At 41.0% G+C, this 15251-nt stretch overlaps 1 protein-coding gene across 6 annotated transcripts in view; it reads left to right on the forward strand.

Annotated features, from left to right (window-relative positions):
- Positions 1 to 15251, forward strand: part of NAV3 (neuron navigator 3) — a 666403-nt gene that overhangs the window by 551424 nt on the left and 99728 nt on the right. For all 6 annotated transcript variants that reach the window (XM_060191355.1, XM_060191352.1, XM_060191353.1 and 3 more), the window contains 3 exons: positions 2112 to 2164; positions 10547 to 10570; positions 12988 to 13065. In XM_060191355.1, the coding sequence (XP_060047338.1) occupies positions 2112 to 2164; positions 10547 to 10570; positions 12988 to 13065 (155 nt within the window). The remainder of the gene's footprint in view (positions 1 to 2111; positions 2165 to 10546; positions 10571 to 12987; positions 13066 to 15251) is intronic.

A 15251-nucleotide genomic window follows, 5' to 3' on the forward strand; every position in this document is an offset into this window, starting at 1 on the left:
GCCATGCAAACCATCCATTCCATTTCATCTGTGCTGCCAGAATCTCATGCAGCTCTCGGTCGTTTTCAGACCAGGCTGAAAACACCTTTTCTGTGTTGTGGTGGAACTCTTAATATAGCTGGTGATGCAATTCAGCTTCCTCTGTAGGTATTCTCTTAGATATTTAGATGCATACTTCTTTTTGAACTCCAAGGACTGTCCCATTCATTTCTATTATCCCAGGATATGAAAAAAAATTCTTTTAAAATGTATTTATTTTTTACAATATTTATTTATTTCCTTTTGTTGCCCTTGTTGTTTTATTGCTGTAGTTATTATTGTTGTTATTGGTGATGTCATTGTTGTTGGATAGGACAGAGAGAAATGGAGAGAGGAGGAGAAGACAGAGAGCGGGAGAGAAAGACAGACACCTGCAGACCTGCTTCACCGCTTGTGAAGCGACTCCCCTGCAGGTGGGGAGCTGGGGGCTCAAATTTATTTATTTATGATTGTACAGAGATAGACAGAAATCAAGAGAGAAAGGAAGATAGAGAGGGAAAGAGACAGAGAGAGACACATGCAGCCCTGCTTTATCACTTGGGAAGCTTTCCCCCTGCAGGTGGGAACCAGGGGCTTGAACCTGCATCCTTGCAGACTGTAATGTGTGTACCACTGCCTGCCTTCCTCCCTGATAAATTCTCATCACATTTGTGTTCCACTAGTTTGCTTCATAGATCGATGTAGCACTAACTCTATTAACCCAGAATGTAAAAAGGAATTAGTTTTCAGCAAATAGAATTAAACAGAATTTTATCAACCTCTGTGGGTGTCATACATAGAGTATAGAGAAGTATATATTTAAAAGTCTATTTATTGTTTCAGATGGTATTTTGAGATGCCTAGATAAGGCCGTAGGCAGTTCCATCTTCCATTTTTCTATTACATTATTAAAGAGATGCCGGGCTGAGCTTCGCGGGCGGGAGAGAGAGATGACCAGAGACTCATGGCTGAGTAGTACGCAGTTCAGTCTTTATTCATGTGGAACGCAGCGCAATCTAAGCTATCTCTAATCACAATCTTGTCCTTATATATCCTCGCCAAGTAGGGTGGAAACAGGATGTGATGTAGAGAGGGTGGAGTGAAAAAAGACTGGTGGAAATCAGGGTGTACTAGGAGAGGGGGCAGAGCAAAAAGACATCATGAACCAGTGGGGATTAAACCAATGCCCTGCAGGCAGAGCAGTGCTTAGTTAACAGTGGTTATGCAAATAGAATACAGTGTTAAGCAGGGGGGATTAAACCAATGAAACAGAAGGGGTTTTAGAAGCAGAATTAGAACAAAGAGATGGTACTCCTGCATTCAAAGAGCATGTTCATTTTATCACAGGAAAATGAAATTGCATTTCCCTGAGAGATATGGAGCGAGTGAGAGAGAGAAAATACCCCAAAATGGATTTTTGTTGCAAAAAACGAAATCAGAAAAAAAAAATCAAGATTCATTTTGAGTTTTCAACATGGCTCCTTTAGTTTGGGATGGCACAGTTTATTGGGAGTTTGTGGATGGTTTTCAGTATGTCTGAACCTCACTCAAAGGACTTGTTCTTGTTAAAAATCCTCTCAAGGGGGCCGGGCGGTAATGAAGAAGGTTAAGCACATGTGGTGCAAGGCGGAAGGATCCCGGTTTGAGCCCCTAGATCCCCACCTGCAGGAAAGTTGCTTCACAGGCGGAGAAGCAGGTCTGCAGGTGTCTGTCTTTCTCTCCCCCTCTCTGTCTTCCCCTCCTCTCTCCATTTCTCTCTGTCCTATCTAACAACAACGATAGCAATAACAATAATAACTACAACAACAATATAAAAAGGGCAACAAAAGACAAAATAAATAAATATTTTTTAAAAAATCCTCTCTATCTGTGTGAAGGTTGTTCTTTGGGGACCATTATAGGACCTCGTCCAGCTGTCCACATTTTGATTCCTGAGAAATGATAGCACATTTGTTCTCAGATTTGTATCCTCCTATGTTCTGTAGTACCCGTTACTTTTCAGGACATCCCTGGTATTTCTTGGCAGAAGTCACTCTTTTCTTCTGGCTTCATTATGCTTACTGATTTATTTATTTGTTTTTTGCTTTCTGCAGTTCATGGTTCCTCTTTATCGCTGGTCTCCAGCACGTCTTCCCTTTACTCAACGGTAAGTATCCCCTCCTACTCCCTTTCATTAATGCACAAAGGATCAAATAGACCGAAACCTACAGGGGCGTCACACAGTACAAGCTTCTATTTATCGATAAGCTGGTAGGTCACCCGATGGCCTTTCTGTGGTCCACTGTTGTAATTTAACCTAAAAAGGGGTTCGTTGTGGGGGCTGTTGCAGCAGGGAGCTGGGAACTGGTTTAAACAATACAAAGTTTATTGGGGTGAAACAGGTAAAAGGCAAAATAAGCGATCATCATCAAGGGTTAAGAGTACGCTAGGTCCATAAATTCTAAGTATAGTTATCAAAAGTTTAGTCGCATAAGATAAACAATTATCAGCTCTGGTAAAAGTCCCTCATGGCTGTAGAGGGGTTTAAAACTTTACCAGCTAGCAGAGTCACATGTGTTCAGTTCCCAGGAGAAGTAGCCATGGCGGATACCTGGTCCATCTCTGCTTGATGTTTCTCTCTGCTGAGATGTTTCCGACCAGGAGAAGCAGCAGCAGCAGCCAAAAAGAGCATGACTTCTGGCTGGCTGTACTTTTAAGTCTATCCGTCCCACCCACAATGTGGCCACTGATATACTGCGTCACCACAGTCCACTGATGTGTGATTTCACTAGACTTTTCTCTACTTATGATCACTGAGTAGATGGAGAATGGAGCCCCATAAAACCTCTGGGGGATGGGCTTCTTGAAATTTTGTGTTAATTCTGTCACGATTCTATTATATCGACTATAATTTTCCTTGCTTTGTTCTTGGAGCTATGCCTGATAATGGTTTTACGGTTTTTTTTTTTCTCCCCGTGGTACTTTTTAACCTAATTTTTGAGATGATCGACAAAGCCTGGATATTGTTTCAAATATATCTTCTGATATATATCCAGTTTTAAATACTGGATTCCTTTCATTCTCTTCCTTTCTTTCTTTCTCTCTTTCTTTCTTTCTTCCTTCTTTTCTTCCTTTCTTTCTTTTATTCCTTCTTTCTTTCTTAAAAAAATATTTATTCATTTATTCCCTTTTGTTGTCCTTGTTTTATTGTTGTAGTTATTATTGATGTCATTGTTGTTAGATAGGACAGAGAGAAATGGAGAGAGAAGGGGAAGACAGAGAGGGAGAGAGAAAGATAGACATCTACAGACCTGCTTCACTATCTGTGAAGTGACTCCCCTGCAGGTGGGGAGCCGGGGTCTCGAACTGGGGTCCCTATGCCAGTCTTTGTGCTTCGCGCCACCTGCACTTAACCTGCTAAGCTACCACCCAACTCCCCCTCCTTCCTTCCTTCCTTCCTTCCTTCCTTCCTCCCTCCCTCCCTCCCCCCTCTCTTTCTTTCTTTCTTTTTTTCTTTCTTTTCTTTCACCTCCAGGGTTAACTCAAAGCCAGTACTACAAATCCACTGTTCCTGGAGGCCATTTTTTCCATTTATTGGACAGGACAGAGAGAAATTGAAAGAGGAGGGGGAGAGAAAGAGAGACACAGAAAGAGAGACACCTGCAGACCTGCATCACTGATTGTGAAGTACCACTGCCCTGCAGGTGTGGAGCTGGTGTCTTGAACCCGATTCTTGTGCAGGTCCTTGCACTTCATACTGTGTGCACTTAACTGGATGTGCCCCCACCAGGCCGCCCCTAGATAATGGATTTCTGAAGAGAGAAATACCAGATCATCAATTTCTTTTTGTAATATTTTATATTTATTTATTTTCCCTTTTGTTGCCCTTATTTATTTATATTTTTATTGTTGTAGTTATTGATGTTGTCGTTGTTGGGTAGGATAGAGAGAAACTGAAAAGAGGAGGGGAAAATAGAGAAGGGGAATAAAGAGAGATGCCTGCAGACCTGCTTCACCACCTGTGAAGCGACTCCCCTGCAGGTGGGGAGCCAGGGCTCGAACTGGGATCCTTACGCTGGTCCTCGAGCTTTGCGCCACATGCTCTTAACCCGCTGCGCTACCGTCAGACTCAGATCATCAACTTCTTTTTCTGTTGTGTGAAACTACATTTTGCTTTTGCCCAGGTGGACTTGCTGATCTATAGTTTCATTTCCTTCCTTCCTTCCTCCTTTCTTTCTTTCTTTCTTTCTTTCTCTCTCTCTCTCTCTCTCTCTTTCCTTCCTTCTTTCCTTCCTTCCTTCCTTCCTTCTTTCCTTCCTTCCTTCCTTTCTCCCTCTCTTCCTCTCTCTCTCTTTAAAAAAAATCAGTTTGTAGGAAGGCATCATTTATAAGAGGGCGCCTTAGTATAACGAAAGTGTAAGGTGTATTGAACATATGGATCTCGCTGCTGTGTCAGTACTCTGAGGAGTCTTTAATTCTTGTTGCTGTCATTATGTAATCACGCATCAGGCAGTAGCGATTTCTCATTCATCTTCAGTATGTGTGAATGGCACAGCTCACTTGTCTGTCAGTTGATCTTACACAATGCTTTTGTTAGTACTCAAGATAGTACTATTATTGGTAGAGACAATAGTGCTTTTGCCATTTATTGTTTTAATAAGTGATACTAGTCACTGTTGACTTTAAATAAAATTACTATGAGTCATTAGCAGAGCTTCTGTTTTACATTATGGCTAAAGAATTGAAAAGTGGAGAAATAAATCGGGAAATATTGCTCCAAAGAAATGTCTCAAAGTGGGAGTTCAGCAAGTGGCACACCAGGTGAGAAGTACAGGCTACCATGCACAGGGACCCTGGTCCCAGCTGCAGGGGACAAGCTTCACAAGTCTTTCTATCCTTCAGTCTCCTCCCTTCCTCTCTGTTTCTCTCTATTATTTTGACTAACACTTGCCCCTGCTTATTGAAAAGGATTCCCTTTCCTTCCCTTCCCTTTTTCTTTCTTTTGATAAATGTAGAGTATCTCTTTTAACAATAAGCAGAGGCTAGTGTTAGTCAAAATAGTATGAAAATATCAATTAGCAGTATTGAAGGAAGGATATAACATGAAGTGAAAAGAGAGATGAAATAGACTATGTCTTTCTTTCTTTCTTTCTTTCTTTCTTTCTTTTTTCTTGCCTCTAGGGTTATCCCTGGAGCTCAGTGCCTGCACTACAAATCCACGGCCATCATTTTTCCATTTTTGTTGTTGCTGTTGCTTTTGTTATTGTTGTTTTTGGATAGGACAGAGAGAAAGAGAGGATGGGGAATATAGAGAGGGAAAGAGAAGGATAGATACCTGCAGACCTGCTTCACCACTTGCAAAGCGACCACCCTACATGTGGGAGCCGGAGGCTCAAACCATGATCTTAGCACCAGTCCTTTTGCTTCATACTATGTGCTCTTAACCCGGTGTGCCACCACCCAGCTCCCATTTTATTTACTGGATGGTGACAGAATTTGAGAGCATCTGTAACTTGGTGACTAACAGGAGGTAAGGTAGAAAACCACACAAATTGTTTAATAAATAAGAACCAAAAGGTAAGAATAGAGAAGATGAAACTAGGGGTCTTTGTGTGGGAAGAAGCTAGGAGATCTAACTGACACCATCCTGACGTCCCTGGGCAGACGACCTCACCAATGTGTCCTGGAACCCCACATCCCCAGAGCCCTGCCTCACGAGGGAAAGACAGAAACAGGCTGGGAGTGTGGATCCACCTGCCAACACCCACATCCAGTGGGGAAACAATTACAGATGTCAGACCTCCCACCTTCTGCATCCCATAAAGATCTTCCATCTGTGCTCCCAGAGGGAAAAAGAATGGGGAAGCTTGCTGGGGCTGGGCTGTAGTGCAGCGGGTTAAGTGCATGTGACACACAGTGCAAGGACCGACATAAGGATCTGGGTTCGAGCCCCTGGCTCCCCACCTGCAGGGGGATTGTTTCGTGGGCAGTGTAGTAGGTCTGCAGGTGTCTGTCTTTCTCTCCCCCTCTCTGTCTTCTCTTCCTCTCAATTTCTCTCTGTCCTATCCAACAACAACAACAGCCAGTGACAACAATAATAACAATAACAAGGGCAACAGAATGGGGAAAAAATGGCCTGAGGAGCAGTGGATTCTTAATGCAGGCACTGAGCCCCAACAATAACCCTGGATGCAAAACATAAATAAGTTGATTAATTAACTAAAATTAAAAACAAAAAAGAATGGGGAAGCTTGCCATAGAGGGGATGGGACAAGGAACTCTTGGTGGTGGGAACTGTGTGGAATTATACCATTGTTAACTTACAATCTTAGTTGATCATTATTAAACCACTAATAATAATAATAATAATAAAAGAAGTTGAGAGGGAAAGGGGAAATAGAGATAGAGTCACCTGCTCACCACTCAGGAAGCTTTCCCCCTGCAAAAGGGGAACAGGGGCTTGAGCTGAGGCCCTTGACCATTAGACCATGTCTGCTTACCAGGACCCTGACCACTAGCCCATCTCTGCTTTACCAGAGGTGCTGCCGTTCAGACGCAAGTGTATACTTGCATTTTCAGGCCCACAGTTACAGCCAAAATCAGTCCTTACATTGTGTAAAAAGAATGAATTAGGTGACTAAATCCTTGAGAAGATTATTCTATTAAAAAAAAAAAAACAGTGAATCTAAATATTTATATTGGAAAGATGGAAAAAGAATGCTTCAGTTGGCAGATAATAAGTGAGAAAACCATTTAAAAATTAAGTGCATATTTGGAGAACTAAGACAGAGAAAAATCAAGGAGGAGGAGTCCATTTGTCTCTAGTCCCTGGTTATTGTGCTCTAAGATTTAATTGAAAATAGAAGTGCTTTTCAAACTAGGGAGAAAAGAAGCAATTTGTCATTATTTTTCCGGATGCTAAGGGCTCTTGACAAAGATTCAGTGGCTTTCCTTCTCGCTTACTTTTGTAAGTAATTATTGTGTGGCAGAAGGCAAGTTGCTGAATTTCTCTTGACCAAGTAGATATAGAATGGCAAGCAAGTCAGATCTACTGCATCCCTGTACATCTGAGCTCACATTCTGCGGTCACGAGTAGGAACATTCTATGCTGCCCCAGTATCGACCTATCTTCCTCAGGTGTAGCATAGAGTATGTTGCCCAGCCTCCCTTTGGAGGATAGAACATTCTCTACGTTGTTGATCCAAGTTGAGGGCAAGGTCCTGGGGGTGGGGGCACAAAGGCATCTATTGTGTTGTTCCTGATGGAGATGACTGGGAATATTGGGGAAAGGGATTTATTTGAGGTCTAGGTCCATCATGTCTGTTTGGGAATCTCAGAACTCCTTGACTAGGGCCCCAGCTGATGGGGTGGCCTGATAGTGACTAAAGAGTCATCATTAAAGTATGCCAGTCTCTTGACCTTATTCAGCTTTTGCAGTCCTTGCTTTGATAAGGTTAGCATTGGAGTGAGTGAGGGAACTGTAATAGGAAGTAGGTGAGGAGGGTATCTAAGTCTAAGTAGACACTATTTCATTATGAACTTTATACTGACTCACTGCAGACTATTGTGTACTGTTGCTTTCAGGTATATATTTTGCCCTAATTTATGGATACATGTGAACACACGTAGTGATTATGCTTATTACTAGAATATATAACTTTTCTGAGGCCTTTTAATGAGAAAATGTGATGAATGTCTGACTTGGCTATCATAAAAATTGAATAGTTTAAGAAATATACAAATCGTTTATGGAATATTAGTTGTATATAAGCTTAGCAAACCTGAGAGCAGAATTTATGCAGAATAAACTTGCAGCTAATCTCTGCAGTTCTAGGGACTCTGAACAGATTCATTTAACTGTGTGTTAAATGCTAAGGGAGATAAGCTCTAGCTTTCTACAGAATTTAAGAACCTTTTATCTTAAAATTCTTTCCCTACTCTTGATTTTAAAAGAAAACTGTATAGGCAAACTTTACTGTATTAGAGTTAAAGAATACACCCTTCACTTTTAAAACAAAAAATTGAGACATAAACTATCTAAGCTACAAGTTAGGTTTTTTTTTTTTTTAATCTAGTTTTCTAATTAAGACTTTTGGGATTCTACTAATTAGCCAGTCTCTTGTTTACCTACTAACTGTGCTCATAAGTGTAGAGAAAATGTGAGACAAACTCAAGATAAAAATGTTTATGCATAAGGGGACCAGGTGGTAGCACACAGAGTTAAGCACACCTGGCCTGAAGCACAGGGACTGGGTTCAAGTCCCAGACTCTGACCTGTAGGGCTGTCGGTTCACAGGCGGTGAAGCAGGTCTGCAGATGTCTGTCTTTCTCTCCTTCTCTCTGTCTTCCTCTTCTCTCTCCATTTCTCTCTGTCCTTTCCAACAATGACAACAATACCAGTGGAAACAATAACAACAATAGCAATAATAGCAACATGGGCAACAAAATGGGAAAAATGGCCTCTGGGATCAGTGGAGTCATAGTGCAGACATCCAGTCCCAGCTATGACCCTGGAGGCAAAAAAAAATGTTTATGCATAAAATATATGTTTACTTTACAATGCTTTCTGTCTTCTGGAGAATAAGAAGATTAAAAAAAAACAGTTAATGTATTTTTTTTTTGCATTAATTGATCAGGAAAGTTTCCTAATGCGGAGATAGGAGAGAAATGCTTATTTTCCTACTTTGAATCTGCTCAAGGCAATGAACAGACTTTTTCCTATTCAGCAATATTGTGCATTCTCTATCTCCTTGCAGATTACAGGAGCTTTCCGAGTGTAATGGTACACATAAATCATTAGCTAGCATTCTGTAGCCTAGCATAAAGAACTAAAACAGAGCTAGTACTTGTCTGCATCCCAGAAACACCCTGTGAGTTCCTACAGCACTGCCTGTGTTCACTACATAATAGAGGAGGTTTATAAGACATTTCTTCTTCTTTGCTTTTTTTTTTTTTTCCTGCCATCAGGGTTATCACTGAGGCTCAGTGCCAGTACAACGAATTCACCTTCCCTGGTGGCCATTTTTGAGAGACAGGCTGGGAGTATGGATCCACCTATCAACACCCATGTTCAGAGGGGAAGCAATTACAGAAGCCAGACCTTTCCCCTTCTGCATCCCACAACGACCCTGGGTTCATAGTCCCGGAGTATTAAAGAATAGGAAAGCTATCAGGGGAGGGGATGGGATATGGAGTTCTGGTGGTGGGAACTGTGTGGAGTTGTACCCCTCTTATCCTATGGTTTAGTCAATGTTTCCTTTTTATAATTAAATATGTATATTCAGTTATTTATTTATTATTGGATAAAGTCAGAAATAAATTGAGAGAGGAGGAGGATAGAGGCAGAGAGGGAAAGAGACAGAGAAACATCTGCAGACCTGCTTCACCACTCAAAAAGCTTTCCCCCTGCAGATGGGGATTGGGAGCTTGAATCTGGGTCCTTGTGCACGGTCATATGATCGCTTAACCAGGTGTGTCACCACCTGGCCCTCATTTTCTTCTCCTTTCTTTTTCTTTCTTTCTTTCTTTCTTTCTCTCTTTCTTTCTTCCCTTCTCTCTCTCATTTTTATTAGGTAGAACAGAGAGAAATAGAGAGGAGAGGTTGAGACATAGAAGGAGAGAGAAAAAAATAAACACTTGCAAACCTACTTTACCTCTCATGAAGCTTTGCTCCTGCAGGTGATGGGTGGGGACTTGAACCGAGATCCTCAAGCATGGGAACATGTGCTCAACAGAATCCATCACTGCCCAGCCCCCTATTCTTTCACCATCCCCTGACTGCTGACCATTTAATTCTTTGCAGACTTACAGTCCCGTAGACAAACTTTAGGGAAAAGTGAAAAGGAAAGGGGTAATTATTTGATACTGATGCCCCAGAAGTTTGCTGGGAGGTAGGCAAAGCACTGGCTACAATGAAAGCAAGTAGAACCCAGTCAGCTGATTTTTCAGGAAGTAACAGTACTTTTCTCCTAGCTTCCTTTTGGCATTCTTTATGATCTGCACATCGCAAAGTAAAATGCTTGGTTAATTCTTGACTAAAGACTTCACTCCAGACCTTTACAATATTACGGAGTCAATCTTCAACAATCTAGATGACGATAAATCCAACATCTTATTTTCCTGTACCTGTCTTTTGTAACTCTCATTTTTTCCATCTTAGAGTAGCATTGCCTCAATTCTGTCCTTTGCTTTTTAAATATAATTATTATTTATTTTTTCCCCTTTATTGTGGTGCTGTGGAATGAGCCTGGGACTTTGGAACCTCAGACATAAAGTCTTTTGCAGAACCATTATGCTATCTCCTCAGCCCTATCCTTTTGTTTTGAAAGTAAAGTGCATGTTCACCAATCAGATAATCTACAGATTTTTAAAAACACAAGGATTGTTGGGAATTCTCAAGATTCTATTTCCTTACTTTGACTATAGAAGTATCCATTTTACTGTATTCTTATATCATGTCAGAATGGCATGTAAACACAATTACTGTATCCTCTGAGACTTGTTGAATGAATTGACACTAATCACATCTACATTGTTTTCTCCTTTACAGGCAGAAGAAAAGGCTCACTCAGAGGTAAAAATGCTCTTACGGTTTCCATTGATAATCAAGTGAGTGTTTCTACCAGTAGAGGGCGCTCTACAGTAACATTTCTAGTAGCTAGGATGGCAGAGAAGCAGCTGACAGAGGGTTTTGGAAGAAAACAAACAAACAAACAAAAAAAAGGAAGCTTTTAGAAGCAAACTCTCCTCTCACAGTTTAGGCTGGAGTAGTAACTCACCAGGCCAGTTGTTCCTTGTAGATAGCTTTCGTTAGCTCTTGATGAATGCATGCATATGTATGCATGGTCTTTCTCTTCTTTGGTAGTTTATTTCTCCCACTTCTGTGAGACTACCTGTAATTAGCATTGAATCTCAAAGAGCACACCAGCATAATTTGTGGCCAGCATGTTTTTATTAGTGATTTTTTTTTTTTTTTTGCCTCCAGGGTTATCACTGGGGCTCGGTGCCTGCACTACGGAATCTACTGCTCCTGGAGGCTATTTTTTCCCCTTTTTGTTGCCCTGTTGTTTATCATTGTTGTTGTTATTATTGTTGTTGTTTCTGCTGTCGTTGTTGGATAGGACAGAGAGAAATGGAGAGAGGAGGGGAAGACAGAGGGAGAGAGAAAGATAGACACCTGCAGGCCTGCTTCACCGCCTGTGCAGCGACTTCCCTGCAGGTGGGGAGCCGGGGGCTCAAACCGGGATCCTTACTCCGGTCCTTGGGCTTTGTGTCACTTGCGTTGATGCTACTGCCAGCCCCCAACTAGCATTTAAAAAAAATTATTTATTTTCCCTTTTGTTGCCCTTGTTTTATTGTTGTAGTTATTATTGTTGTTGTTATTGGTATCATTGTTAGATAGGACAGAGAGAAATGGAGAGAGGAGGGGAAGACAGAGAGAAGGAGAGAAAGATAGACACCTGTAGACCTGCTTCGCCACTTGTGAAGTGACTCCCCTGCAGGTGGGGAGCTGGGGGCTCGAACTGGGATATTTCCACTGGTCCTTGGGCTTTGTGCCACATGCGCTTAACTCGCCGGCTACCACCTGACTCCCTTGGCACATGAGATTTTTATGGAAAAGAAATAGTGGCCCATCAAGTCTGATAACTACAACAACACTAAAGAACAACAAGGGCAACAAAATAAATAAAAATATATAATAAATAAATAAATAAAGTAAATAAATATATTAAAAAATCAAAAATAAAATCTCATATGCCATGGCAAAAAAAAAAGTTAATGAATTTTATAATAATGTTTTCAAACAGAGAATGTATTCCAAGTGTCTAGCTACCACAACAGACTTGTTTTTGAAAACAAAAAAAAAGAATGAACTGGAGTGAACTGTGTGGTATCTAATTAATCATATGACCTACCTAGACTCTCCAGTGGCTGTGAATCTTATAGCTGTGCTAATCAGAGTTGATATTTGAAGACAACAACAGGCATGCAGGTTCAACTTTGAAAAGCTCTTATGTTTAAATTTAAATTATATCTTTTAAACTCTCATCTTTTTTCATGGTCAATTTTATTTGAGTATCAGCTTATTAACTCAAAACGAAAACACTTCACTTTACTTTGTTGATTAGTTATTTACAGAAAATTCCTCACTTCTCCCTTATTTTTTAAAATTTCGTTATTGGGGGATTAATGTTTTACAGTCCACAGTAAATACAATAGTTTGTACATGCGTAACATTTCCCAGTTTTCCATATAACAATACAACCCCCACTGGGTCCTCTGTCATCATTTTCCAGAACCTGTATTCCCCCACCCACCCCAGAGTCTTCACCAAACGTCCCCCTTATTTGTAAATGACAACTAATCTGTAAGGCATGTCAGCTTTGAATTAATAGTAATTCACTGAATAAAATGTTATAATAAAAATTTTGAAAAGCCTATGGATATCAGTCATCAAATCCCCAGACAATAGAATTGCTATCCAAAACAAACAAACAAAAAAAATGGAATCATTAAAGATTGGATTAGAGGTTAACTTTCAGTGGCTTAAATGTATAAAGTTTAAATATATGATAGAAAACTATCATAGATACATTTTTTTAAATGTACCAGAATAAAAATGTGTATGTATACCATTAACTTTTAAAGGACAGATTTTATGATTACCTAGTAAAATTACATCTCATTACGTAAGGCAGCAACAGAAAGAGTGAACTGGTTCTTGAGTCAGGCAGGGGTAGCACAGAAATAAGTAGGCGGCCTTGAACTTGCAGATGTGAACTCCAACCATGCATGAACACTTAACCCTTTTGTTATAGATGCCGTTTGAGTGTCTTTATTTAGTGCATGTTTCTTTCACTTTGAGTCATGGATGCTGATACAGTGGTGCTATAATGATAGAACTTGTGCAGTTACTTTCTTGGACCGAGTGCTTAAGTAAAGCTCTACTAGATTCCTGACTTGACTTTTTATTATTATCCTTGCATTTAGCAAATCCACAAACTGCGGCGGGAGCTGGTGGCCTCACAAGAGAAAGTGGCTACCCTCACATCTCAGCTGTCAGCAAATGTAAGTCATGTTTGTCTTTTAAAAAATATAACAAGGGAGTCAAGCAGTGGTGCACTGGGTTGAGTGCAGGTGGCAGGAAGCAAGAACTGGCGGAAGGATCCCGGTTCAAGCCCCAGGCTCCCCACCTGCAGGGGAGTCGCTTCACAGGTGGTGAAGCAGGTCTGCAGGTGTTCCTCTTTCTCTCCCCCTTCTGTCTTCCTCTCCTCTCTCCATTTCTCTCTGTCCTATATAACAACAATGACATCAATAACAACAACAGTAATTACTACAACAACAATAAAAAAATCAAGGGCAACAAAAGGCAAAATAAATAAATAAATAAATGTATCAAGACAGTTATTTTTTAGCTTTTTAAAATTATCTTTATTTACTGGTTGAATAAAGATAGCCACAAATCTTGAGTGAATGGGTGATAGAGAGGGGTGAGAGGATGATAGGGAGAGAGACAAAGAGATACCTGCAGCTCTGCCTCACCACTTGCGAAGCTTTCCCCTTGCAATGGGGGGGCTCGAACCTGGGTCCTTGTGCATTGTAACATGTGTGCCCAACCAGGCGCGCCACCACTTGGCCCCTGTCAAGGCATATTTTTATATATTACATGGAACCGTTTATGTAGTAGGCTCATAGACATCCCAAATTAAGCAAAGTTAAATCACTAAATCGTGAAACGATTATAAACGTCTGTACACACTGAGTATGAAAAGACAAGCACAAATGGAGAATCCCAATGGGAAGGAAAAGAAATGTGATAACATCCATACAGGAGACCTCCATTCCAGATATACATTCCAGAAATGGAGATGGGGGTGGTGTGGTAGACGGGGTCCATGTGCATCCTAAACTAAGGAACAAGAATGGGAATTAAGGCTTCAGATCGAAAAGGGACCTGGTGACAAGAAGATGATTTTTTGTAGTCGAGTTCAGGTGTCTGTCATCCTTTTCATTCTGCCCCATAGATAGAGGAGTGTCACTGGTGATAACCCCAATTTGCAGTAAGAGGCTCCAATTTCCATTCTCCTAAGTGGGTTATGGAGTGACATAAGTTTCTCAGGAACCTGAAGGACCTCAATTGACTTGAAATCAAAATAGAATGACCAAAGTGACATTCTTGGGGAAGCCTGTTCTGTATGAGTAGGGGATTCTTCTTCTTCTAGCGTTTGCCCTTCTTCCGTAGCCAGTCAACAGGTCAGGTTGAAAGCTGTCAGGAGCTGCTTGTTGCTGGCTTTGAAAGTGACTGGGATCCATGTGGATTCAGTCGGCTAGGAAGGATCGTCAGTTCCCCAATGAATGGGTACTCACGGGATGCACCACGAGAAGGTCGATCCAATGCACCCTGAGTAGGGGATGACGTCCAGTCACAATCCACTAAAAATTTTATTCTACTTATAAGATTAAAAACAGCAGTAACGGCTCTATGGGTGGTTGTTTCCTCAACTTCTACTTTTTCCTCCTCCTCCTCCTCATCTTCCTCCTTCTCCCCTTCTTCCTCCTTCTCCTTCTCCTCCTTCGCCTTTTCCTCCTCCTGTACTTCCTTCTCCTCTTCATCCTCCTCCACTTCCTTTTCCTTTTCTCATATGTGTGTGTGTATTATATATCTTATTAAAATTGGATAGAAGCCGAGAGGAATTGAGAGAGGAAGTTAGATAGAGAGAGACAGAGAAAGAGAGACCCTTTAGACTGCTTTACCGCTGCTGAAGGTTCCTCCCTGCAGGTGAGGAACCAAAGGATAAAACCTGGGACCTTGCACATTGTAATATGTGCGCTTAACCAGGCGTCCAACTTGAGTAGTTCCATTTCTTTCTGCATTGTTCATTCCTCATAGGACATTCCCGCTCAAGCCAAGATATAATTAGATCTTGGTGGTGATTAACTTTGGAAGATGACGTGTGCCCATGTCCACGTTGCCAGAGTAAAACATATCTGGACAATTAGTTGAGCATGCAATTAACTCTAACAAATCAACTTAGATCTCCATTTGGGTAGCTTAGCCTTATTACCAAGGAGTTCTAATTCTTTCAGAAACCTTGACAGATTTCTCCTAGTGGCTGTGCACCCTGGAAGGGCATGTTGATGATGATTGAGAGGAACAAATATATTAATGTAACTGAGCAAAGGTGATGGAAAATTGACACTCGGAATTCTTGTTAGCATCCATATATTAATATAGAAACTCGGATGTTTTTCCC

This window comes from Erinaceus europaeus, chromosome 5 (assembly GCF_950295315.1).
Source record: "Erinaceus europaeus chromosome 5, mEriEur2.1, whole genome shotgun sequence".
Lineage (NCBI taxonomy): Eukaryota > Metazoa > Chordata > Mammalia > Eulipotyphla > Erinaceidae > Erinaceus > Erinaceus europaeus.